The sequence below is a fragment of the Malaclemys terrapin genome, chromosome 2, assembly GCF_027887155.1.
Source record: "Malaclemys terrapin pileata isolate rMalTer1 chromosome 2, rMalTer1.hap1, whole genome shotgun sequence".
In the NCBI taxonomy this organism is placed as follows: Eukaryota; Metazoa; Chordata; order Testudines; family Emydidae; genus Malaclemys; species Malaclemys terrapin.
In genome coordinates, this window is record NC_071506.1 from 115,681,481 (window position 1) to 115,706,725 (window position 25,245).

General features: G+C 44.3%; 1 protein-coding gene across 1 annotated transcript in view; it reads left to right on the plus strand.

Moving 5' to 3' along the window:
* CAGE1 (cancer antigen 1) overlaps window positions 1–25,245 on the plus strand; it is a 30,453-nt gene that overhangs the window by 2,111 nt on the left and 3,097 nt on the right. Inside the window, exons 2-12 of the mRNA XM_054017591.1 lie at window positions 680–876; window positions 3,325–3,421; window positions 4,712–5,199; window positions 5,509–5,700; window positions 7,049–7,382; window positions 7,524–8,254; window positions 10,838–10,987; window positions 16,017–16,121; window positions 17,796–17,876; window positions 21,439–21,546; window positions 22,651–22,721. Coding sequence (XP_053873566.1) covers window positions 680–876; window positions 3,325–3,421; window positions 4,712–5,199; window positions 5,509–5,700; window positions 7,049–7,382; window positions 7,524–8,254; window positions 10,838–10,987; window positions 16,017–16,121; window positions 17,796–17,876; window positions 21,439–21,546; window positions 22,651–22,721 — 2,554 coding nt within the window. The remainder of the gene's footprint in view (window positions 1–679; window positions 877–3,324; window positions 3,422–4,711; window positions 5,200–5,508; window positions 5,701–7,048; window positions 7,383–7,523; window positions 8,255–10,837; window positions 10,988–16,016; window positions 16,122–17,795; window positions 17,877–21,438; window positions 21,547–22,650; window positions 22,722–25,245) is intronic.

The following is a 25,245-nucleotide window of genomic DNA, read 5'->3' on the forward strand; positions in this document are numbered from 1 at the left end:
CCTTTTACCCTTCCTTATTAGGAATAACTACTCACTACTTTCAAGAAGAGTTTACTTGGCAGAATATATATATCGGGCGCAGGAATATCACGGGCTTCAATTGAAGCTTTCTCTGAGTAAAGATTGCTACTTTATAAAGGCAGATATATATACACACTCATATACCCATTATGTAGTATGTAGTGTAGATTATGTGGTCTCTGTCTTATATATACGGGTGTATATAATATTATAAAATCTTTCTTTACTCCGACAAAACTCCAACTGAACCCAATGGATTTCCCAATTTTCAGTCCTCACTAGATCACAGTTCTCTACATATGTCATAATAATGTCTTAATATTCAATACAAAAGACAAGGTGGGTGAGATAATATCTTTTATTGGACCAATTTCTGTTGTTGAAAGAGACAAGCTTTCAAGCTTCACCAACAGAAGTTGGTCCAATAAAAGATATTACCTCACCCACCTTGTCTCTCTCATATCCTGGGACCAACATGGTTGCCACAACCCTGTTAATAACCAGTACACAGACAGTTTGATCACTGCTTGCTTGTTTGTTGCTGTGTTAGAAAAATGAAGGTGGAGGCCAGCCTTTTGCTACCATTGTTTGTGGTTTATGCTAGGTGAAATTAAAAGGGTTACAATCTTTTATTTGTAGATGTTTCCCCACCATCCAGTATGTAAAGATGAAGGCTATCAAAAGTTTTTGACTTTGGCAGTAATCAGTAAATCAGAGGTCGATGCTTTTACTCAGCAGCCTTTAAATACAATGAGTGAAGGAGATGCCATTTCCCTCAGCAATGCTTCTCTGCAGGTGACCCACCGCGATTCTCTTAACGTTAAAAGCAGCAGTACAGCTTCAGAGATCTCTCAGGTATGTACGTCATAGAGCTACTTTGGGATATCTCTAAATTCTCCCATGCCAGTTTCTGGTATCAGTTCACATGGAAATTAAATATCCCATGAATATTTTTACCAAAGGAGAAGGGGAATTACATGCTGGTATCCTAACTGATATTCTCCCCCAGTAAGGCAGGTTTTCATGGTTTTGTGTGAGCTATTGTTAAGACAGTAGTGTGTCTTTGCTTTCTACACAGCATTAGGAATATGAGGAAACCAGACACAGTTGGGTTCCAAATAACTGTAGTTACTAAATATATAAGTATACGAGGCCTAGCTCCATATATACAGCATTGCTCTGTTAGGGTTCTGGTGGTGTCAAAAATAGAAGAGAGGAATGTCCACTAAAGGGTCCCAAACTATTTAAAGCACTACTGCCCAGTACCTATACACTGCAGAGAGCTGCAACGTTTCTTCCAGCCTTAACGTTCTATTAGTATGTACATCGTTTTGACGCAACGTGATTTGAGATCAGGGCCGGCGCAACCCATTAGGCGACCTAGGCGGTCGCCTAGAGCACTACAATTTGGGGGGTGGCGACCGTGGCGGTATTTCGGCGGCGGGACCTTCCGCCACCTCTGTGGGAGGCGGCATTTCGGGGCAGGACCTTCTGCCTGGGTGGCAGAAAAGCTGGCGGCGCTCCTGTTTGAGATGCCTTGAGTATGAAAGGCAGCATATGAAAACAAACTGTATTCTTACTTATTATTATACTGTAATATCTAAGAAACCCAGTCCAGGATCAGGGCCCCATTATGCTTGGCACTGTACAGTGCCAAGTAACAAAAAAAGGGAGTCCCTGCCCCAAAGGGCTCACAGTCTAGGTATTCTATATATACTTTTTGCTTAAAGTGAATCTAATGCTTATGAAGGATTGATGGTCCTGGAGGCTGAAGTTCTTTATGTGTCAACAAAATAAGTGAAGCGTGGGTAGCAGCAGCGTAAGCTTCCTCATGCTGTCCTGTCAGCATGCTGGTGACCCTGACTTAGAGGGGACCAGCAGTGAGAGTGTAGATCATTCCCTGTGCCCGTTCAGTTTTTGCCTCTCTGCTGATGCTGCCAGAGAGAACTAGGAGCTGGGCTGAGTTCACCCTCTCATTTGTTTTAGGATCAACTATCACATGGTTTCAGCTACTGCTGATCACCTGGAATAGGTTTGAAGTAGAGACTTGCAGGTTTATTCCATTATATATTTAATAAGGAACTCTTCAAGTAAACATGGTGATTCCTTTGAATGATTGGGTATTAGCTTGCTTGTAACATTGATTATTAACTATTTCCTACTCTAGAGATACTTTCTCATATTTGCTTTTATTCCCTTCTTTCCTCAAGGCCTCCATGTGGGTGACCATCTCTCTAGCCAGGGTGGGCTGGATATGGCTCCTTTAGGAGGCTAACAATGCTCATTCTGAAACAGCCATAGAAGGTGATGCAAGTGACTCCCTAAGGAATATGTGACACCTGTGAGAGGGTTGATTTCAGTGAAGCTCCTACTTCTGGAAGCAGGCAGCAAAAGTGCCATGCCCTCAGGAGGACGATCTTATATTTAAAGGACTGTGCTGGGTCTCAGGAGATCAGCTTTCATTCCTGGCTCTGCCACAGACTTCCTGTGTGACCTGGCACAAATCACTTAATATCTCTGTGACTCAGTTCCCTAGATGTGAAATGGGGAAAATAACAATTCCTTACCTCACAGAGGTGTTGTGAGAATAAATAAACTCAGATAGTGTGTTGATGGATATCCCATTGATATCTAGATAGCCAATGAAACAGAGGGGAAGCTGTAACTTATTGGACTGAGCAGAGGGCTGGAGTTCAGAGATCAGGATTCTAATTTCTGCTCTGCTATTTTCTTGTGGTGTGACCTGACCTACATGGCTGTGCAGGGCTGTAAGACAACCCCCACACCACCACCACCACCACCTCTGTGCAGCCTCCCCATGTCTCGTTGGTCTCAAGCACAGATGGGAGGAAGCAGGGGCTGCATGCCCAGAACTTTTCCCCCACCCCCATACAGGTCAGCAGTGAGTGGACAGAGAGGACTAACTTGCAGCTCTACCCCCACTCAACATGCCAGCTGGCATAAGTGAGCTGGCATGGGGGGAGCTGTAATCTACTACTGATCACAGTCAGTATCAGATTTTTACTAACCTCCAGGAACAAGGAATTGTAGCTATGCACTGCTCCAAACACAGGGTGGTGCCTAAAAGCTCAATCTAACCCTAAACCTCTCTGTGCCTCAGTTCATGATGACGCTTGCTCATCTTTGGCTAGGAAAAGCAAATACACTGTGATTCACACTTACTGAAGAAAATAAACAGAAAAATCGTGTGTAGTGACTCTTTTTGTGATGAGTGAGGCCTTGCTACCAGCTGAAGATCCAAGTGATGAGGATTGATAAGGAGTCCCCTTTTTGTGTTTACAGGATGAAATACCAAATGCGAGGCAGAAAGGGGATCCTGGCTGCAGACTCTACAAAGGAGATCATCTTTTTGAGCCAGAGTTGGAAAATTTGATATACAGTATGTTCCTCTTTGGCAATGAATCAGGAAATAGAAAGAACTTTAACTGTCTTTCTTTTATAGTGTCCCTAAGTGTGCTACAGTGGCCCTTCACAGAAGGTATAGAAAGACTCACTCCCTTCCCCAAAGCACATGAGGCCTGGTCCAGAGTCTATTGATATCAATAGAAAGCTCCTTTTGATTTCAATACATTTTAGATCAAGCACTTACCATCTACCTTTCAGATGTGACATTAGTAAGGGAGATAAGCAGTAGAGACAGGATGGAGCAAGGAGGTTTGGAAACAGTAGGAATATAATCAAGATACTGTTTAAGCAAAGGTGTATTTATTTACATAAAAACACAACTATGTCAACAGGACAGAAAATAACCTAGAGAAGAAACATGAGGTCCATATTCAATTCACCAACACACAAATTTCACTTGTAAATTGCAGTGAATAATAAATTCCCTTCCACTGTGTCCACGGTGACACTGAAATGAGATAATTTGGTCCTCACAGCTGTTCCTGACTTGTCAGACCTTCATTCCGTGCAGGCTCACTGATGACTCAGAATAGGCTACCACAACACGCTGCTGCCTACTCCTATGAGCTGGAGCAACATGCACGCCCAACTAGCACTTGCTGCTGACAGCCGCATATGTGCTTGCTGGCTGCGGGGGCTGCACACACCCACTAGCTGGCAGATTACCTTTTCTAGAGGCCCAGATCCCCAGCTGGGATATCAGCATAGCTCCACTGAAGTCAATGGAATTACATTGATTTACACCAGCTAAGGATCTGGCCCATAGCGTGCAAGCCAGCATGCTAGTCATAAGTACCTCCTAGTATTGCTTTGAGCATTAGGATTGATTCCGCTCTGCTGCTTGCTCCAGTATAAAAGGCTCCTATACCCTGTTTCCCTTTACAAGCTAGCACAATAGAGGCCAGGATCCAGTCCACAGCATGCTAATTTTTTTGCATCATTCACTATTCTCCAACCTTGTAGGCTAAATTCTTCCCTCACATGCACATTGATTTCAGTGGATGTTGTACACATGTATCTGAGGGCTGAAATTTGAGTGTGCTAACATAATTCCTGGTGTGAGCATTCACACAGTTGCATCATCATGTTCAGGTTAGGTTATTTCTGATCAGAAAGCCATGTAAACTGAAGGGAAATCATATACCTGTTGTGCTAACCTGAAACAGAACAGCATACCTCTCCCCAGTTACAGTGTGATATTTCCATTAATGTTCTATGAACCAGTTCCAATGTATTTACTCAATCCCATCCTGACTATGTGCAGATTTTGAAGACTCTTCACAGAAAGTTTTGACACCATTATGTGATACAAGAACATGCCTTAGCAACAAGGGCTCTCTGTATGTAGCAGACTGGAAGGAATCCTCAGATAATGAAAGAATATTCTTCCCCAGGGAGGAATCATTATCCAAAGGAGAATCAACACAACACAGCAAAATGCTGTTCTGGTCAAAGGAAAGCTCCATTACTGGAAAAGACTTGATTAAAAAAGCATCATGGGAAACTGAGAATGAGGAAGTTTCACTGGCAAAAGAATGGTTACCTCTGGAAGATGATCCATTTGTGATAATGGGGGAGTCATTGCTGGAGTGCATTGTTAAGGAATCCCCCATAAAAGAAGTGTCTTATTTTCTCACTCAACCCACAGGCTCTTTAATTAAGAAAAATCCGTGTTTTGTTACTGAAGAATTATTTTTCAGAGAGGACAACTTTAACTTGACTGGCAAAGCAGCCAGTCAAGAAGGAAATATGGTAAGATTTCAAACTGCAATCCACAAGAAAGTGGAAGCATGTTGATGAAAACGATGTTCCCTATTATAGCTAGTGGTGATATTTGAAATGATGTGTATACCTAATCGTACACTCTGTGGGAGAGTAGTGCACCTCCTTGATGTATGATGTTGTTAATAATAGAGTCGATGTATTCTATATCCCCCCTTGATACTACAGTTGGGTGCATTAGAAATGCCTATTGAATTAACTGAGCTCTGAATTTTCTGAGAGAGCATATTTTCACTGATGTACGGATTCAGTTTACAAACACTTACCTTCTTTTGGCAGACAGCCACTGAACAACATGTTGACTGTGCAGAGAACTTGAAGGATATTTCTCCAGTCTCTTTGGATGAAAACATAGAATATATTCGAGCTCTGATGAAATCAAATAGACTCATGAAAGAAAATATCAAGAGCAACTTACTACATAGTTGCAACAAAGAGGAAAGTGTTGGCGGCAGCGTTCTGTCTGAGTCTGTGAGATGCCTTTTATTTATAATTTTTCTATCCTTTTAGCCACAGATATGCAACAAGAGGAAGAAATTTTTAGTTTAAATGAGTTGAAAAGCTGCATAAAAATGTGTGGGCCAAATTCTGTTCCCATTTACTATTAGTTTTATGATAGCATCTGAGAACTCTCAATCAAAAATCAGGGCCTTCTTGTGTTAGGCATCACTGATACCCAGTTCTGTCCCACTGAAGTCAGTGGAGTTGCCCAGTAGAATGGAAAGCAGAATTTGGCCCTTTATCTCTCTTTTGGTTGAGTTGTACCATCATTGAGTGAAATCTTCCTTATGTAGGGCATACAGAAATTCAACACATACATTAAAAAGCAACAGAGAGTCCTGTGGCACCTTTAAGGCTAACAGAAGTATTGGGAGCATAAGCTTTCGTGGGTAAGAACCTCACTTCTTCAGATGCAAGTACTTGCATCTGAAGAAGTGAGGTTCTTACCCACGAAAGCTTATGCTCCCAATACTTCTGTTAGCTTTAAAGGTGCCACAGGACTCTCTGTTGCTTTTTACAGATTCAGACTAATACGGCTACCCTTCTGATACTTAACACATACATTGTTGCACGGATCAGTGAAAGTCACTTTTTATCTGTGATCTTGTTTACCCTTTCAACTTAAATGCTCTCTGTCTCCACTTTCATGCTATCCTGTGTAATAGCAGTGCCTGATAGCTTGAATTTTTAAAATTTTTGTTGTAAGATGGTTGCTCAACACAATTTAGAACCCAAACCTACAATGGCATCCTTGTGAGCCCCATTCATTTCCTTGGGGCTCTGCACAGACACAGTGGCCATGGGTGCCATTGCAGGACTGGGGTCCTACAGAGATGCTGTTTTTTATTCATTGTCAGTCCAGGAAAATACACAACATCCTGTTTCTGGTTGGGAAAGATTCTGTGTCTTGAATTTATTGCAATTTTATTTTTTGCCATTCCAAAATTAGCTGTTAATAATTTCAAAAGAAAAAATGATTATAAAAAGTGTTTTTGAAAATTTATATTTATCTATTAACCTTGTTTTGGTTTGCTTTGTAATGCCTGGGCCAGATTTAATCAGTTCTCAGATAAGTAATACTTCCATTTGAGTTAATGGAAATGCAGTGTGAGTAAGGAGGACTGACTAAAGAGGGACGATATGACCTCCTGTTTGTAATGGTAAAATGGCAACAATATTGGTTCTCTTACAGTAAATGGAACTCATTCAAATTATCCTCAGGTGAACTAGTCAGGTAAGGCAGACAGTCACAGGCAATCAAGTCATGTACGCTTTTGTTTTTCTAATAAGTTGACAATAGGTTGTGGTTGTCCCCCAGGGAGAATGTATATCTGAAGAGTCTTTATTCCATCTTTCTGAGAAGTCACTCGATGGCCAAGAAGAATGCAAGCAAGGGGACACAGGTAGTAAAGGAATTCTCCCATCTCATAGTACAAGAAGCCACTGCCTGAGTCCCTATGAAGCATCCTTTAATATGTATGAGACAAAAAACTCAGAGCTTGGCCCAGAGAAATGGCAATTTCAGGAGGGGGATGTGGACTTGAATGAGGTCATCAAGGGATTAGAACAGGACCAGCAAACGCAGCAAACCCAAATCATGGATCTTCAGTGTGATAATATTTTTTTGGAAAAGAAGATTAAAGAAATAGAGAAGCTGCTGCTTGAAGAGGGGTGTGTAGACTTGGACGAAGTCATAAAGAAGGTAGAACAGGACCAAAAGAAACAGCAGACCCAAATCATGGATCTTTACTATGATAACATTTCTTTGGAGACCAAGATTAAACAGCTAGAGGTGGAAATTGTCCAGCAGCTGCATTTTATAGACACCATAAACAAGCTGAAGAAGAACATTGAAGATCTAATTGAAGCAAAGGACAAGATCACTGTGGAGAAGTCTGAGACTGACAGCTGCCTGAAGAATGTGCAGGAGGCTTTATCCAGTGCCAGGGACCATCTTGAGGAAGCTGGAGCTGAAAGAAAAGCCCTTCTGCTGCAGCTGGAAAAACTTAAAACCGATTATAGTCTCCTTCAGGAAAAGCATGAGGCAGAGATGGAGCAGAAGATCAAATCTACGACCCAGTGCTTACAGATGGATCAGACTATACGCAGGAAAGAGCAAGAAATACAAGAGCTGCAGCATCTTAAACAAAAACTGGAGCATGAGGTCAAGACTGCTACTTCTGCCTTGCACAGACTAAGGGAAGAAAAGGAGAATGCAGAGAAACAACTCCTGTCCCTTCAGGCAGAACTTCAGAGACAGAAAGACGACAGGCTGGCAGAAAGGCAGCAGTTGGAGTCTAAATATAACAAGCTGGTTACTCAGATTAAAATCCTGCAAACAGAATCTGAAAATGAGCGGGCTGAGACAGAGAAAATGCAACAACAGATCAGTGCATTCAAAATAGAGAACCAAGAGCTTCAGCAACAGATAGTGAAAGACAGAGAGCAAAATCATTTTCTCCAGCTTGAAACTGCCAGGTGGAAAGAGCAGTATGACAAAATCAGGGAGTCACAGATAGTAAAGGTACTAGTATGCACTTTGGATCCTTGATGTACTGTATTACTGTAAAAAGTAAAAGAACCTATGTCATTTAGAATAGAATAGAAAGCCCAGCTGCCTTATACACTCAATGACCACCATGTTCCTTTCCTTCACTTTTTTAGATGGGGTGAAATTCACCTCTCCACAGAAGCTCAGCACAAGGCCTGTGCCCCATTTAAGACCTACTTTGAAGGCTTCAGTGGTACACAGGCCTTGATCTGCTTCTGTATACAGAGGTGAATTTCACCCGAAGAGCACATAGCAAACACACACACTTGCATAAAATGCAAGTCACACGTAGCTGCTAAATGCAACTTTTACAGTCTGAATATTGTGGTTGTGAGCACTGATTATGTATTTAAAATCCCCCACTGAAATAAATATGGTGCTCAAAATGTGTGTGTTTGGAGGGGGGAGAGAATTTTGGTCCCCTAGAAAAATACTACTTTTTATCTTTTTTTCCCCTTTTCTCATGAAAGGCGGGAGTATGGCTCTGAGTCAGGGGTGGGCAAACTACGTTCCGCAGGCTAGATCTGGCTGGTGAGACGTTTTAAGCCGTCCCCAAGCTCCCGCTGGGGAGAGGGATCTGGGGCTTGCCCTGCTCCGGCGCTGTAGCCAGGGTGCCGGGTCGGGAGCTGCACCATGCATCATGGCCCCACTCCAGCACTCTAACAGTGTCGGGGGCCACTCCATGCGTAGGTGCCAGAGAAGGGACATGCCACTGCTTTGGGGAGCTGCTTGAGGTAAGCACCACTTGGAGCCCACGCTTCTGTGCCTCTCCCCACACCCCAACCCCCTGCCCCAGCCCTGATCCCCCTCCTGCTCTCCAAACCCCTCGATCCCAGCATGGAGCACCCTCCTGCACCCCAAACCTCTCATCCCCAGCCCCACCCCAGAGCCCACATCCCCAACCAGAACCTGCACCCCTGCCCCAGCCATGTTCCCCCTACCACCCTCTGAACCCCTTGATCCCAGCCCAGAGCACCCTCCTACACCCCAAACTCCTCATCCCCAGCCCGCACCCCCTCCAGGACCCCAACCCCAATTTTGTGAGCATTCATGACCCGCCATACAATTTCTATTCCCCAATGTGGCCCTCTGGCCAAAAAGTTTGCCCACCCCTGGTCTGAGTAAATGAGCCTTTGTATTGAGCAGAGATATAAGCAGCATATGTTGATTTCTTCTTTAATTTTTCTGTCTGCATGCTAGGAGCAGATGCAGTATCAAATGATCCAAACACTCAGACATAAAATTGGCATACAGAAGGAAGAACTAAGGAAGAAAGAAGAAGAAATAGAGTGGAAGATGCACATTCTGGGGAGGTTTCTTCTGGTATGTTAGGACATGTGGTGTCCTTTCTTAGAAGAATGCTTTATTATAGAAATAGCAGTTACACTTTCATGTCTACAGATGACATAGTCCTTTTCTTCCCTACTTATGCAAAACTCCCATTAACTCCAGTGGGAATTCTGAGTGAGTAAGAAGTGCAGGAACAGGACTAAGTACTAAGACTTCTATCCAAAAAAAGTACTCAATCATGTGCTTATCTTTAAGTACATGGGACTACTCCTGCAATTAAAAGATATGCATATGTTTAAATGCTTTGCTGGATTGGGGTCTAAGCCAGGAAATATGTTTTATACAGTGACTCACACAAATGTTGGACTACATAGAATGGAGATAAGTTTTACAGTTTTTAATTTGAAGTGTACAGTAAATTAAAGTGGAAAAATAGGTGTGTCCACATCCACCTGCGCGTCCCTCAATGGAACAGATGAAAGAATGGAATTGCATACCAAATTTGTCCCAAATTATGTCAGAGGGAGGGGGATTCAGCGAATGTGGCATCATACCTTTTTCCTCCAGTACTGCAGAAACCTCTGTACATGATTTTGGCATGACTGAGTCATCCTCCTGCTTCGCTCTCCCACCACCTCTTGGGATTTCCATGTACTATCTTATGCAGACTCCAGCTCTGTGTTGTCAAACTCTCAGAACGGGGATAGATCCAGTGGGGAGCTAGTAGGAGCAGTTACTAAGAAAGTCAGGGAGAACCAGGAATAGTGAGGAACCACTGGACTTTTGCATGAATGTATCACCCTTCTGTTGATGTGTGAGACCAGCAGGGTGGACCTACAGATCTCCGGATTGAACTTGGGTAGGAGAGACACACTGCTTGTTCTGTGGGAACTGAAAGTTCCACTTCCCTAAGGTTCCCCAACACTCATGGTGTGCTAGGTACTTTCCAAATACAAAAGAAGGCATGGGGAAGGAATTCTGGTAAATAGGAATATGCCCTCAATGGCCATGTAGGAAATCTTTGTCAGAACCTGAAGTATACAAGCATCATTGTAAAAACTAGGAGCACAGCGTCATGTACTCATGTTCAGTCCCCAGATTTCACTCTGAAGCTTCCCTTATGAATGGTAACTATAGCTGGTGAGAATCCTGTGTTGCATGTAGCTTTCTTTTCTTTGGTAACGCTAGTTATGCACACTACTTGCGTTTTCATTTGGAAGGCAGCCTTTGTCCTGTAATCTGACAGAGCCCAATGTGTCCTTACAGGATATGAAGTCGATGCATTCTGATTTAATCCAGAAAAACCTCCACAGCGAAGAAGACCGTTTCAGTTCTCCATGTGTGCAGCGAGCATCCCAGCTTCTATCTAAAATTCGCAGCCTTCTGTCCCTCACAGAGGGACTACTTACCTGCCAGGTAATGCAAAATAGCCCTGTCAATGCCTATCTACACAAGTCCTAGGCACTGATTTCAGATCCATTCGGAGCTAGTCACCTGGTATTCACTCTTGCTGTATTTTTCCAATAATTTAAAATAAAGGAATTTCAGACGTCTTGAAAACAAACAAAAAAAACCCTATTATTTTAACTCCTCCCTGCAACTTTAACCAGTCACAGTTACGCGGCTGAGCTCCCATTCCCTTGCTAAGTTGGTACTCTAGCTTGGAAGCGCATTTAGGTTGCTGGTTCCAAGGCAACATTTTCTGTCCATGTATGGAAGGGCAAGAAGAAGAAAAACAGATGGAGATGTACCTGAAACACCTTCTAGCATTGCCTACCTGCCAAAACCCCACTCAGACTATTCCCTTCCACTGACAAATGGGTGGAATAAATGTTTTAACACTGCTTTCATTGTTGTTCAGGACTGTCGGTCCCGCACCTTTCATGAGCATTAAATTCACACACACACACGACGTGCTAAAAGAAAAATAATTGTGGCTGAGGTTAACGAACAATATCAAATTATTGCTCCCCTCTTATCCGTAAGCCTCTATGGTCTTGACTACAATAGGGACATTTTTGGTAACACCGGTTCAGCTCCACCAACGTAACGATGCTGAGAGCCAGGGTGTAAACTAGGCTCCATGTTGCTGCCAGCATTTTAAGCACTGTGTGTTAGACCAAATGTGTGTCTAAGATCTGCTGCTTAAGAAAGACTTCTGGTGAGTGAGTGCTGGTGAGTTACTAACACTGGTGGAGCTGAAATAGGGTTAGCAACAAGGTTGCATTTTGAGCAATGCTCTTGGTGTAGGCCATACCTACCTGCATAGTATCCTTGGCTTAGCCACAGGTGTCAAACCAGGGAAGAAACATTTTCAGTGGTTGCTTCTGGCTCCTTTTACTTAATTCCCACGGGAGCTGATTTGGTAGCTATGAAGTGTCCTCTATCTATGGAACAGATGGCTGCCATTAAGAGTGGGGCCATTAAGATTTCCATGTGACTCCTGAGCAATTGTATAAAGAATGTGAAAATTCCTGCATTAAGTTCACATTGTTTCTTTATAGACAATGTCTACTGGAAACAGAAGAATGTGTCGGAGATAAACAGTGTTGGAGATGTAGGGCCAAATTCTCTAGCCTCTTTAGCCCACTTGTCCATGCTGGCAGCACTAAGGGGCCAAAAAGGGATCTCAGTTGAAAATTCCTCCAGCATGGGGTCTCCTCCGCTGGAATAGAGCTGGCATGACTGGCTGCTACCCTCCTCCATGGCTTGGCAGAGGAGGTGTGTTGGAGGTGTGGCCAGAGTGCTACTGTGCTCTGGTATGTCTTAGCTGGTCACAAAGGTACATTTACACAGCAATCAAAAACAACCTGCAGCACCAAGTCTCAGAGCCTTGGTCAACTGACTCAGGCTTGCAGGGCTTGGACCACGGGACTAAAAATTGCAGTGTGTGTAGACATTTGGGCTCGGGCTGGAGCCCAGGCTCTGAGACCCACCTCCGGCACAGGGTTTCAGAGCTGCGCTTCAGCCTGAGCCCAAACAGCTACACTGCAATTTTTAGTCACCTGACCCAGGCCAACAGCAGCCATACCATGTGTGTCTTTTATTGCAGTGTAGGCGTACCCTTAGGCATAGTTTAGAGAAGTGTTTTTCAACCTTCTTGTGCGCACAACCACCTTTGGACTTAAAAAAAAATTTGTTTACCCCCTACCTTGAGCTTGGGCTCAGCCTTCAACACCAAGCAGCGGGGCTCGGGCTCCAGCTTCAGCCCGCGTGGTGGGGCTTGGGCTTGGGCTTCAGCCCTGCGCAGCAGGGCTCGGGCTGAAGCATGTAACTCAGCTTCACAGGGCCCCTTGTGGCATGGAGCTCCGGGAGGTTACCCTGTTTGCCGCTCCCAAACACCAGCCCTGCACCGGCAACCCTCCTAAACCCGTCCCATGACACACAGATTTCAAGCACTTACCAGGCTGCTGTAAATTACAGCAGGGCTAGCACTGGGACAGAACCAGTCTGAAAGTCAGGGAGCTGCAGCAAGGCTCATTTGTGTCATCTTTGCTCTACTTCGCATTGACAAGATGTAGCAAAGAATCTGGTCTGTAGTACAGAAAATGCTGACTTCACATAGATACTATGGAATTGTATAAAACTACAAACACATTGGGAGAATTTACAATAAATAACAAATGAACTGTTGGGACAGGATGAGAATTCTCCATTGGATCCAAGGATGGTTCTCTCTTGTATCCCTCATGAAGGTGACTATTTCATCAGGCAAATAGAAATTTCTGAATATTCTTGTTTTCTTTTGCAATGTTAATGTTTCGTAGCCATGGAAATGAGAAAAGGTCTTGCCAGTACACAAGTGGATGTGTGAAGTTTCACAGTGTTCCAAGAACTGGGGTGAAATCCTGGCCCCTTTGAAATCAGTAACATAACTCTCATTGATTTCAATTATCAGAGGGGTAGCCGTGTTAGTCTGGATCTGTAAAAAGCAACAGAGAATCCTGTGACACCTTTAAGACTAACAGATGTATTGGAGCATAAGCTTTCGTGGGTGAATACCCACTTCGTCAGACGCATGCGTCTGACGAAGTGGGTACATCTGACGAAGTGAGTATTCACCCACAAAAGCTTATGCTCCAATACATCTGTTAGTCTTAAAGGTGCCACAGGACTCTCTGTTGCTTTTTATTGATTTCAATGGGGCCAGGATTTCACCCCTGCTACATAGACTGTGAAATAATAACACCTTTCAAAAATTTTGACTCCTTCCCTAGATGCAATGGTATAAAATAGCTTCTTCCTTCCATTGTCTCCCTAAGGCTCCAATCCTACATTGAGCAGCATGTGGGCAGAGCCCACAGGAATCCAGGTGGGTGCAGTGATTCACCCATGCAGTTCACATTGCAGGAGCAGGGCCTATGTTTGTAAAAGTGGGGCTTGCCTACATGGTGAGTTAGTGTGCAGCAAGCCAGGGTGTGAATCTACAGCACACTGACCTGCCATGCATTAACTTGCTGAGTGGACCCTGCTATCATGCCTAAAAGTTCCATAGTGTGCGCTGACATACTCCGTTTGAATCTTGCTAGAGGTAGCAGGAGTCTGTATGACATTCCTTATGATAAACTTTTAAAAAATATATCAGTAATTTTCCTATTTCAGTACCATAGGGAGAGCTTGGAAGCCTAAGTCTCCCCTCTCATCTAGGACCTGACTCAGTGTCCATTGAAGTCAATGGGAATCAGGCGAATAATGATTGGTAATACAGTATGTGGCATGTACAGGAAATGGAGCACTGGCCTATTCTGTTCAAACCATACTGAAGACCTTTAAAGTTGTATGGACTCCTTGCATGGCAGAACAGCTACAAGCCCCATGGAAGAAGAGAAGAGATAGAAACGGACAATTTAAAACTCATATTGGACTAATTTTAGTTCAGTGTTTGAAAAGAGTAAAGAATTTTCAAAACCCAAGGATCAGTGAAGTGGTGAATTCTTCCTCAGTTGTATGGCTGTTTCATGATGTACAACAGCATTACTGGCTATTCCTACATGGGATATGTTTATTTAATCATTTAATTTCTTAATATGTCTATATTTTATTCAATATTTTGAGTGTTTATTTAAGCCCTCTTTGACAAATTCAGAGCAGAACAAAGGACAAAATTGAAACCAGGGATCAAATCCTACACAACTGGACTGGGATTCAGGAGATCTGGGTTCAATTTCTGTCACAGACATCCTGTATGACATTGGTCAAGTCACTGAGTCCTGGTTCTTCAACTAACTGCATGTAGTGGCAGTGAGCCCATGTGGAACCCCAGTGAAGAGAAGTGATCTATTATGGGTGTACTGCTGCAATCGCACATCATCAGTTGCGGGACCAGGGTTTTACTCTCTCTATGCTTCAGTTCCCATCTATCAAAGGGGAATAAGATTCCATTTTTCCCATCCCTTAGTTTGTCTAGTCTAATTGGATGGTAAGCTTTTTGAGATAGAGGATGTGTCTTGCTAAGTGTATGTACAGTGGCTAACATAATGGGCCTGTAGTTGCTATTGTAATAAAAATAAATAATGCACACATAAAATTCCAAAGGAGAACAGCTCCCACTTTGACTTCAAGCCTACCCTTCAATTTTAATCACAGGCAAATCCTTGGGGAGTCTTTGGGAGGGAGAGAATTATTTTTATTCCCCTCAATCCTTCCTTTCTGTCATTCATTTTTTACTTATTTCAAGTGTCCACCTATTGCTCTAGGAATTTTTATAATAGATAAGGTAACACTGAAATCATTATATGTAACAAACTAAATCTCCCACCACTGGCATAGTTATGTTTTCCCACCACAGTAATCCTAGCTAACCTCCCCTTCCCTACATTATTCAATCCATGTCCTTCAAGTCCTGCTCCCCAAACAGGAAGAGAAGAAAGATGGTCCTTTACAGCATGTCGGGAAGGTTCACAAATCTGTGCTCTGGTAAGCCAAGGGGGAAGTAAGTTCTAGAGTCACGGATCCCTCATGGAAAATGTCCTATCAGCAGGCCCTTCCTGTTTAAGCCAGGGCTCTCCAGCTACAAAAATCTTCACTGATCACAGATGAGGTTGTGCCACAAGGTGAGGGAGCCAATCTCTCAGGTAGGCAGGTGGTTCCAAACCATTTGGGACAATGTAAGTTAAAACAGACATCTTAAACTCCACCTGGAGACTAACAAGCAGCCGGTGCAGATCACAGGGTACTGCTGTTACATGATTAAAAGCCTAGTGGTTGGACTTCCAGCAAAGAACCTCTAGATGTGAACTATCTCTGGGCAGGCCATCAGGATGTCACTGAACAACAATATTAGGTGTTCTTTCCCCTTAAAGCCACTACTGTTCCTAGCACTATCTGGCCTAGGGAACAAGTTCAGAACCTAATGGTTCTGAACAGACCTCAGTTAGGCCTGGTAAATCTCATTAATCTGACTATTTAAACATTGTTAATGCTGTCCCACTGTTATGCTTACTAGGACATGGATTCTACCACTGAATATTCCAAGAAGAGTGAAATGATTACTGAATTGGGAGAAAAAATGAAGAATGTCACCCTTAAAAAGAAAACCTTGGAGAAAGAGGTAAATCTTCCCTCATTCTTGGTGAAGGTAGAAGTGAGGGCTCCTGCCAGCCCAGACTGTCCCGAAAAGAAAGACAGATTCAGCAAAACAACAAGACAACGTTAGGTGATGTCTTCTATGGGAATAACTATGAAAATGATTTCTGAGAGTCAAACTGTCCTCATCAAGGTCTGAATCTCTGTTTGGTCCCTGATGAAGAAGGTGCAATCCTCAAAAGCTTACCCATTTAATTCTGAATTATTCCAATAAAAGGCATCACCTATAATTTCATGATGTTGTTGTTTTTTATCATTCTAATTCCTGCTGAGATATGTTCCCAAATTTCTGGGGCAAACTCAGCAAAACAGTGCCCTTGATCTGTGGGTCTGGGTATTATATCCCTCTGTTAATCACCTTTTAAATTGGCCAAGAGGTTCCACTGGAGTGTAAGTCAAAACATTTTATACAATAGAATCATTTACTCAGCAACCTTACAGATAGATAGCATGGCTGCTTAATTGGGAAGACTGCCAAGAACAAACTTGGGCAATGTATTTCAATGACGCTAAAGAATGGGGATGAATGGCAGATACATTGCCGTATGCTAATACCAATACTGCATGCAGTGTCCATACCTTCTGTACTGGTCCACTAGGAGGAGCTAGAACCAAGCCCATTGTGGTGAAGCATTCAAGCTCCATTGCTAGTACTACAAAAAGAAGAACAGGAGTACTTGTGGCACCTTAGAGACTAACAAATTTATTAGAGCATAAGCTTTCGTGGACTACAGCCCACTTCTTCGGATTGCTAGTACTGTGGATGGAGAATACTCTGCATCTACAAATCCTGCCACCCTACCTTGTGCTGCACAGTGGTGGAACTTACTCTGTGTATGTTTCTAAATGGAATCAAATTGTTCTCCCACTTAACCTTGAATGCCTGGTTAAACTGACTTATCTTGGGAACCTGGCTTCTGATCCTCACATTTCATTCTGGATACCGCCTTATAAATAGGCTTTTATAAACATACCGTTTTACAGAGTGAATATGCCCCTGTATTGATACCAAAATATTGTTACAAGAGATGACAGTGCAGTTGGAGCTCTGAATTTCTTTAAAAGGAATGTCAGTTGCTGCAGTCTATTACTGCTATAAAATGTCTCTTAATGTACCCAGGTTTGCTGTTCTCTCTGAAGAAAAGAGAAAATGGATTTGAAAATCAAAATAAATAAAAAAGAAATTAATGAACAGATCTGTAGCCAGCCCCAGGGGAGAGATGGGTTCCAGCAGGGGTTAGAGTCTAACAGAAATGCTTGATCCTTAAGGCCCAGATCCTGCAATTATCTCCATGCAGCTGTACCCCTGCATCAGTGCATGGATTGGGGCCTAAGATGGGAAGTGATGAAAATTGTTGGATGAACATAGTGATGGGCATGATACAAAAATCTGAACAGAATATATTGGTTACATTTGTTAGCTGTGCTTCCTTCTGGGGATACTGAAGTGATATAAATAATGTACTACCCAGGCTCTGTGCATCATTTATAAAGCAGTATTTTTTGGTTGGGAGTCTCTCCACTCAAGATTTGCTTGTGTGATTGATAGTTTTCTACGATGTCTGTGTTAAAAATAAATTATACTTGAGTGGCATATATTCTCTCTCTCACGTACACTTTAATCACTGTAACTGTTTAGTTACAGAAACACAGGGAAAGCATAGCAGCCATGAGAGAGTTAATTATTCATGAGAAAGCTTCCCAAGATCAAGTGACTGAGGTGAGTTCAACATTATCAACAGTTACAGAAATTAGAGGTAGTAGGTTGGTTTTTTTGGTCAGTATTAATATAATATGCGGTTATATTAAAATAGAATATGACTTAGTTCCCCAGGGACAGGATTATCTCATACTGTGGGTGTGGCTAGAGAGTGTGATTGCCGTTTAAGCAGATGAACCCAAACTGGCTTTAATCTAGCTGGCTTGGGTCCTGGAGTGAAGCTGCGGTAGCACAGGCTGTACAGGCCCACCCAGAACTCTGGATAATTACTTTAAGGGCAAGCCTATGCTAAGCGTGCGCTGCTGCAGCTTCACTACTCCAGGATCTGAGCTAGCTAAATTAAAGTTAGCTCAGGAAAGTCTATTCGAGCTGCACACCCTGTGATTGTTCCTAGACATACCCTTTGTATTTGTATAGAGCCTAATATAATAGGGTCTCAGTCCTGATTTAGGGCCCTGGGTGCTAAGAAGAATACACTACTACTAGGGTTACCATACGTCCGGATTTTCCCGGACATGTCCGGCTTTTGGGGGCTCAAATCCCCGTCCGGGGGGAAATCCCCCAAAGCCGGGCATGCCCGGGAAAATCGGGAGGGCTCAGCCGGAGCCTCTTTGGCCGGGGCCGTTGCGGGGCCGGGAACCAGGGGGTCCGCTGGGCCGCAGGGCCGGGGGGTCCGCTGGGCCGCGAGCCGGGCCCGCGGGGCCGGGAGATCTGCTGGGCCGCGGAGGCCGGGGGGGTCCGCGGGGCCGGGAGCCGGTCCGGGCCCGCGGGGCCGGGGGGTCCGCTGGGCCGGGGGGGGTCCGCGGGGCCGGGAGCCGGGGGGGGGGTCCGCTGGGCCGCGGGGCCGGGAGCCGGGGGGGGGGGTCCGCTGGGCCGCGGGGCCAGTCCGGGGCCGGGGGGTCCGCTGGGCCGCGGGGCCGGGAGCCGGGGGGTGCGCCGGGCCGCCGGGGGCCGGCAGTGCTGGGCGGGCCGGGGGTGGTCGGCCAGGGGCCGGGGCCGGCACCCCAGGGCCCGAGCTGACCCAGGCTGGAGCCGCCGGGGGGCCAGCCTGGGCCGTGCCTCCTCCCCCCACACCCCCCCTTACCTGCTTCAGGCTTCCTGCGAATTAAATGTTCACGGGAAGCAGGGGAGGGGGCGGAGACTTTGGGGAAGGGGCGGAGTTGGGGCGTGGGCGGGGCTGGGGGCGGGGCCGGGGCCCGTGGAGTTCCTCCATTTGGAGGCACAAAATATGGTAACCCTACTACTACTAATGGTACAATAAAAACAAGATGTATGTATCCGAGTGCTGCCGGCTTTGCACCTGCTGCTGTGCCCCGTTGAGGACACATATGCAGGGAACTTTGGCGAAGGAGTTTCAGTGCATAGGCACAATAACAGTTGGGTGTGTTTGGATGCACTGCACTAATACATGTAAACCAAACTGTCTAATGAAGTCACACTGCTCTGTTGCAGGGCAAGACAGCACTAGTGGTGCTACCCCATTCATTAACATAGTGACTTGCCTAGTTTAGACAGGCCTCCTGTTTCACTCTTCCTTTCTCTTTCCAAATTTCATGCCTTATCTGTAAAAGACCTGTTATATTTTTATTGACTGTCAAGAAGACAAGGTGCAGGTAAGTCAGGATTCAGAATAGGGTTACCATACGTCCGGATTTTCCTGGACATGTCTGGCTTTTGGGGGCTCAAATCCCCGTCCGGGGGGAAATCCCCCAAAGCCAGGCATGTCCAGGAAAATCGGGAGGGCTCGGCCGGGGCCTCTTTGGCCGGGGCCGGTGTGGGGCCGGGAGCCAGGGGGTCCACTGGGCCGCAGGGCCGGGGGGTCCGCTGGGCTGCGAGCCGGGCCGGGCCCGCGGGGCCGGGAGCCGGGGGGGGTCCGCTGGGCCGAGAGCCGGTCCGGGCCCGCGGGGCCGGGAGCCGGGGGGGGTCTGCGGGGCCGGTCCGGGGCCGGGGGGTCCGCTGGGCCGCGGGGCCGGGAGCCGGGGGGTGCGCCGGGCCGCCGGGGGCCGGCAGTGCTGGGCGGGCCGGGGGTGGTCGGCCGGGGGCCGGGGCCGGCACCCCAGGGCCCGAGCTGACCCAGGCTGGAGCCGCCGGGGGGCCAGCCTGGGCCGCGCCTCCTCCCCCCACACCCTCCCTTACCTGCTTCAGGCTTCCCGCGAATTAAATGTTCGCGGGAAGCAGGGGAGGGGGCGGAGACTTTGGGGAAGGGGCGGAGTTGGGGCGTGGGCGGGGGTGGGGCCCGTGGAGTGTCCTCCATTTGGAGGCACAAAATATGGTAACCCTAATTGAATTGGATGTGTTTGCTTCCCAGCACCCATACTCCATTGCCACATGCCTCACCTCTCCTAGCTGGCTATAGTCCAGTTGGGGATTGCCTGAGGGAGTCAAACTTTGGTCATTTGCTCTCCACTCCCAGTCCCGATATACCCCTGGCACCAGGGCCTGCAGAGAAGGCAGCCTAGAGCCCTGTCTGACATCTGTGTGCCATCTGGGGACATCCAATGCTGGGGGAATTCCTTGCATGGGAATTAAAATTAAGGCTACGTTTATATCATGGAGGTCATGGAAGTCACAGAATCTGACTTCCAGAGACCCCCATGACATTCTCTGCTTCAGTCCGGGGGGCTGCGTGACTCTGGAGCAACACCAGCGACAGGGGGCCCCCTGCATGGTTCCAGCAACAGTCTCCTGAGGGGGCCCTCCTTGGGATTCCAGTGACAGGTGACAGCCTTGTGTGGGGGGACGGGGGCATCTCAGGCAAGCGGCTGGGGGTGTCCCATTTTCTCTTTAGGAAATATGGTCACTCTGCAGCTCCCAGTCACCTTGGAAAAGGTCCCCCTGCAGCCTCTAGCTGCTGTGGGCGGAGGGGAACCCCACAGCTCCCAGCCACCACAGTAGCAGGGGAAACCATGGAGCTGTAGCAGCAGCAAAAGTCACAGAGAGGTCATGGCTTCCGTGAACTTTTGTTTATTGCCCGTGACCTGTCCATGACTTTTACTAAAAATAACCATGACAAAATCTTAGCCTTAATTATAGTGAGTCTCAGCTTCCTTTACATTGCCTGAGAGTCACAAAGGGAGTGGAGTTGGGGTGAGATTTTGCGTCATAATCTTTTTACATTTTACACTTCAAAAAGTTATATCAGAATGAGTAGAGCTCTGTGGATCAGTCACTTTTACCAAACATTTTAAATTATGGGATGTAGTCTTTAGGAAAACTTAAACATACTAAATAGAGGGTTTGAGTTATTAGTGCATTACTCCAGTTTTAGGTAAGTGTAACACTTCTAAAATCAGCAGAATTACACCAGTTTACACCTGGATTAACAAGTAGAGAATCAAGCACAGAGACTATATTGTCCTAATTTTGACAAGCAAATTTTTTAAAAATTTAGTGGGTTGAAGACCAAACTAATCTTTGGTAGATTGTGTGGTTTGGATAATAGTTGTAAAAATAGACTAATTACATTATGGAACTTGAAATCCATTATTATAGAAAAGGAAACAAGTCTAATGACTAATATTGGATTTGACCCAATTTTCCTTAATGGCACATTTATACATAGGATGCAGGTGCTGGTCAAGAGGAAACTGGGAACGGCACAGAACTGCTTGATTTGCTGAGAACAAAACTGGATGAATACCATAACCAAAGTGACGACCTCCATTGCCAGGTGAGGAAACCAGTATCTGACAGAATAAGGCCTTGGAAGTTATTTTTGTTGGAAATCAGTGTACAATACCGCTTTGTCACACTGAATTCTAGTTCCCTTCCTAAGTCTGGTGAACCTTATATACTCCTATGGATATATGTACATACACACACAAACATAAACACATTCTGGTGGTGATAAGTAATGGCATTTTCTATTTATAGTGCTTGCCATCTGGGAGCCTCAAAATACTTTACAAATATTGATTTATGCCTCACAATACCCTGTAAGTACAAGCAACGTTATCCTCACTTTACAGTTTGGGAACTGAGACAAGTGACAAATAAAAGCTTGCAAAGACCACTCTCCTTTTTCAGGAAATCATGGCTGCCCTCTATCTTACACTCTTCCATTCTGAGTGGTAGCTCTTTATTTCTGATGTTTAACAGGATACGTTTAAGACAGTAACTGTCAATGAAATATTTGTATTGTTTTTCTGAGATTACAAAACTGGAAAACCATCTGGTGCTAAAGGAAGAAGAATGCAAGAGGCTCACAGGAGAAAACGAGAAGCTTCAAGGAGATTTGGGTAGCTTGACATGCAAGGTACAAGTGTGATTGTATAGCAGAAACTCTACATGTTAACCCGACACAATGGAAAGCTGACATTTTCAGGACATTTGTTTAAATTGTATGTTTTTCCCCTTCTTCCAACCTATCTTATGTTAATTGTCTTCTTAGACTTGTGAACTCTTTGTCAGATCTCACAAAGTAAGCAGAGTCAGGCCAGGTCAGTACCTGGGTGGGAAACCTCTAAACAACAGATAGCTGGGTTCGATATACTTTGATAGAAAAGCAAGCTAAACTCGGTGTGTGTAGAAATTTAGCATATGAGCCAAGTCCTGCTTACTTTATTCACATGGTTAGTCCCTCTAAAGTCAGTGGGATTATCTGCATGAGCAGGACAAATAGGATATAGCTGTAGAATGCTCATTAGGGCCAGTGGGAGCAACACATACAAATGCAGGGCCTATGGAGATGAGAATGTATTGCTTCGTGGAAACCTTCTTTTGCTGTTTTAGATATTACACAGCAGCTAATCGCTTGATGATTTTATTTTGAAAGGTAACATCATATGAGGAAATTATTGAATGTGCTGACCAAAGACTTGAGATAGCAAGTTCCCAGATATCATAGTAGGTTGACTAAACTAATTACTTGAGTTCCTGTACTTTGCAGAGAGAGGGTGTGTGTGTGTGTGTGTGTGTGTGTGTGTGAGAGAGATTTTCTCTTGCTTCCCTTATTCAGGGAGACAATGAATAAATAATGCTCCTTGATATGACAGTATTTTTATATTTTATAATTACTGAAATGTGCTAGATCCTGTACAACATAAAAAATGAGAACAAAGATCAGTTGTTTTGTACAGTACATATCACCAAAACTAAAAGGGTAGGCCTCCATCCTCTGCTGCAGTCATGAAGTAAACAGTGAATCTTTGGAAGGGGATTGCAAACATGGTCTTATCTTGGTAAAGATGTGTCATGGAGCATTCACCCAATGTACATTAGAGCAGCCTAAGAGTTGGGTCCCACTTACACTAGCTGCAGTGGACCAATTTACAATGTATTGGCTTACATCTGTCCCAAAGAGTTGATATGACATCTGCAGATTGTCAGAGTGTAGGGGAGCCGCCTCTGTTGGCTTTGGCCATGCTGCCTACAGTGGCAATGGGAGAGGGAAATAGGAGCTGTTACTGCTGACTTACATTAAGCATCCCATTAAAATGGGAGCCTTTCCCAGGCCTGGCTATGCCTAATTTAGGGCCAACTTGCACCATTCCAGTTGAGAACTAGGATAAGAGCTTTGCAATATATACAGCTTGGCGCTTGTATATTATTTATAACACTGTTTGGTATCAATCTTCTCCCCAAAACCAACAAACAGAAACAAACCCACCAACACCAAATGGAAGTTGGAAATTTTTTTAAGTGTGGCTATTTGGAGTGCTTCAACCATTGTGGTACACTTCCTAATGGACTTGAAAGAGTCATGATCAGTTCCATCTTTCTCTTTAACAACGACAATAAAATTGTCTAGATCACTTGATCTTTCAACAGCTATCTTCTGTTTCTATTTCTTCTGTGTCTGACAAGTACATCGAAAGTGGTCAAGCTGACAGCACATTTATTTCTCAACTTCTTTTTATTTGTTTGATCTTCAAACAGTTATCACTATTCTTTAGACAGAATAAAAATCTAGATGTTTTTGAGAAAATGTTGTTGCAGTATAACAGCAACAATTCCTGTCTGGAAACTAAAACTCTTAAGGCTGTGATTCTCAAAGGAACACAAGACAGTTAGTTGCCTGAAATCCTAATGAATTTTATGGGAGTTCAAAGTTTAAACCTCTTAAAGTGCTTTTGAAAATCCCAGCCTAAATGCCTAATCATAACACCATTGAAGTCAATGGGAGATTTTCCATTGGATTTCACTAGGAGCAGGCATGGACTCCTAGGACCCACTCCTCTGAGGTGCTGAGTGCTCCCTACTCCCATTGATTTTCAGATCTCAAATGGGTACCCAATAATAAAGTAAATGGGAGCAGAGAGCACTCGGCACCTTGCAGAATCAGACTGCATATGAGTATGACATCATATCCTGTAACAAATTTATTTTACTATTACAAGACAGGAAATGACATGGTAACAATGACAAGGCCCAATCCTGCACTATGCACAGTACTTATTACCATGAGTAGTACAAAGTACATCAGCAGGTCTGCTAAGGGTAGTAAACACCAAGCTCTGTAAATAAGGTTCTCAAGACTGGTCACTGAAGCTTTGATTCAGGGCAGCAGTTCAGCACATGCTTTTAATGTTAAACATGTGCTGGACTGCTGCCCTGAACCAGGGCCTGAGTTTGTAAAAACATGTAGTTGTTTAAATATATAAGAGATAATAAGGTTATGTAATTCAAACCTATTTCCAAAGGCTAAGATATATCCCATATAGATTGCATGGGACTAGTGGTGTCAGTTATATCACAGAAATATGTATTATGGACTATCTTTATCAATCCAGTAAGTGTCAGAGGATTTCATGGGGGGGGGAATTAAAAACGCAAGTTAAAACTTATATTTCTACTTAAGTCTCCCATTGTCTGGCAAGAAGGGACATTCAATATCTATTTCTGGGCCTACTACAATTTTAAAACATGCTTTATTTTCCTGTTATTGTTTTCTAATTTGAGAAATCCAACACAAGACAGGGAAGACTAAAAAGCCTCTATCAAACACTTGACTCGGGCTTATTGACTAAAACCAACATTTTCAAAAGTGGCCTCAGATTTTGAATGCCCAACCTGAGATGCCTTGGGCCTGGTTTTCAGAGATGCTAAAGATCTGCAAATCCCATTGACTTCAATTAGAATTGTGGGATCTCATGACTTTGAAAATTAGGTATCTCAATTTTGGAATCCAAAAATGTTGGCAACCAAAACAAAAGGCCAATTCTGAAAACTCTGACTTAATAGTATAGTAATACATGTAGTGAAGTAATAAATAGTAAAATGTGTGTTCTGTAAAGTATATGCTTTATTGGGAAAATCCCATTGTAAGATTTTCCAATAAGACCTATTATTAGTTATAATGATTATATACAATAGTCATTTACCTTTTAGAAAAATCCTATAGAAATATAATAGGGCTGAAACTGACAGG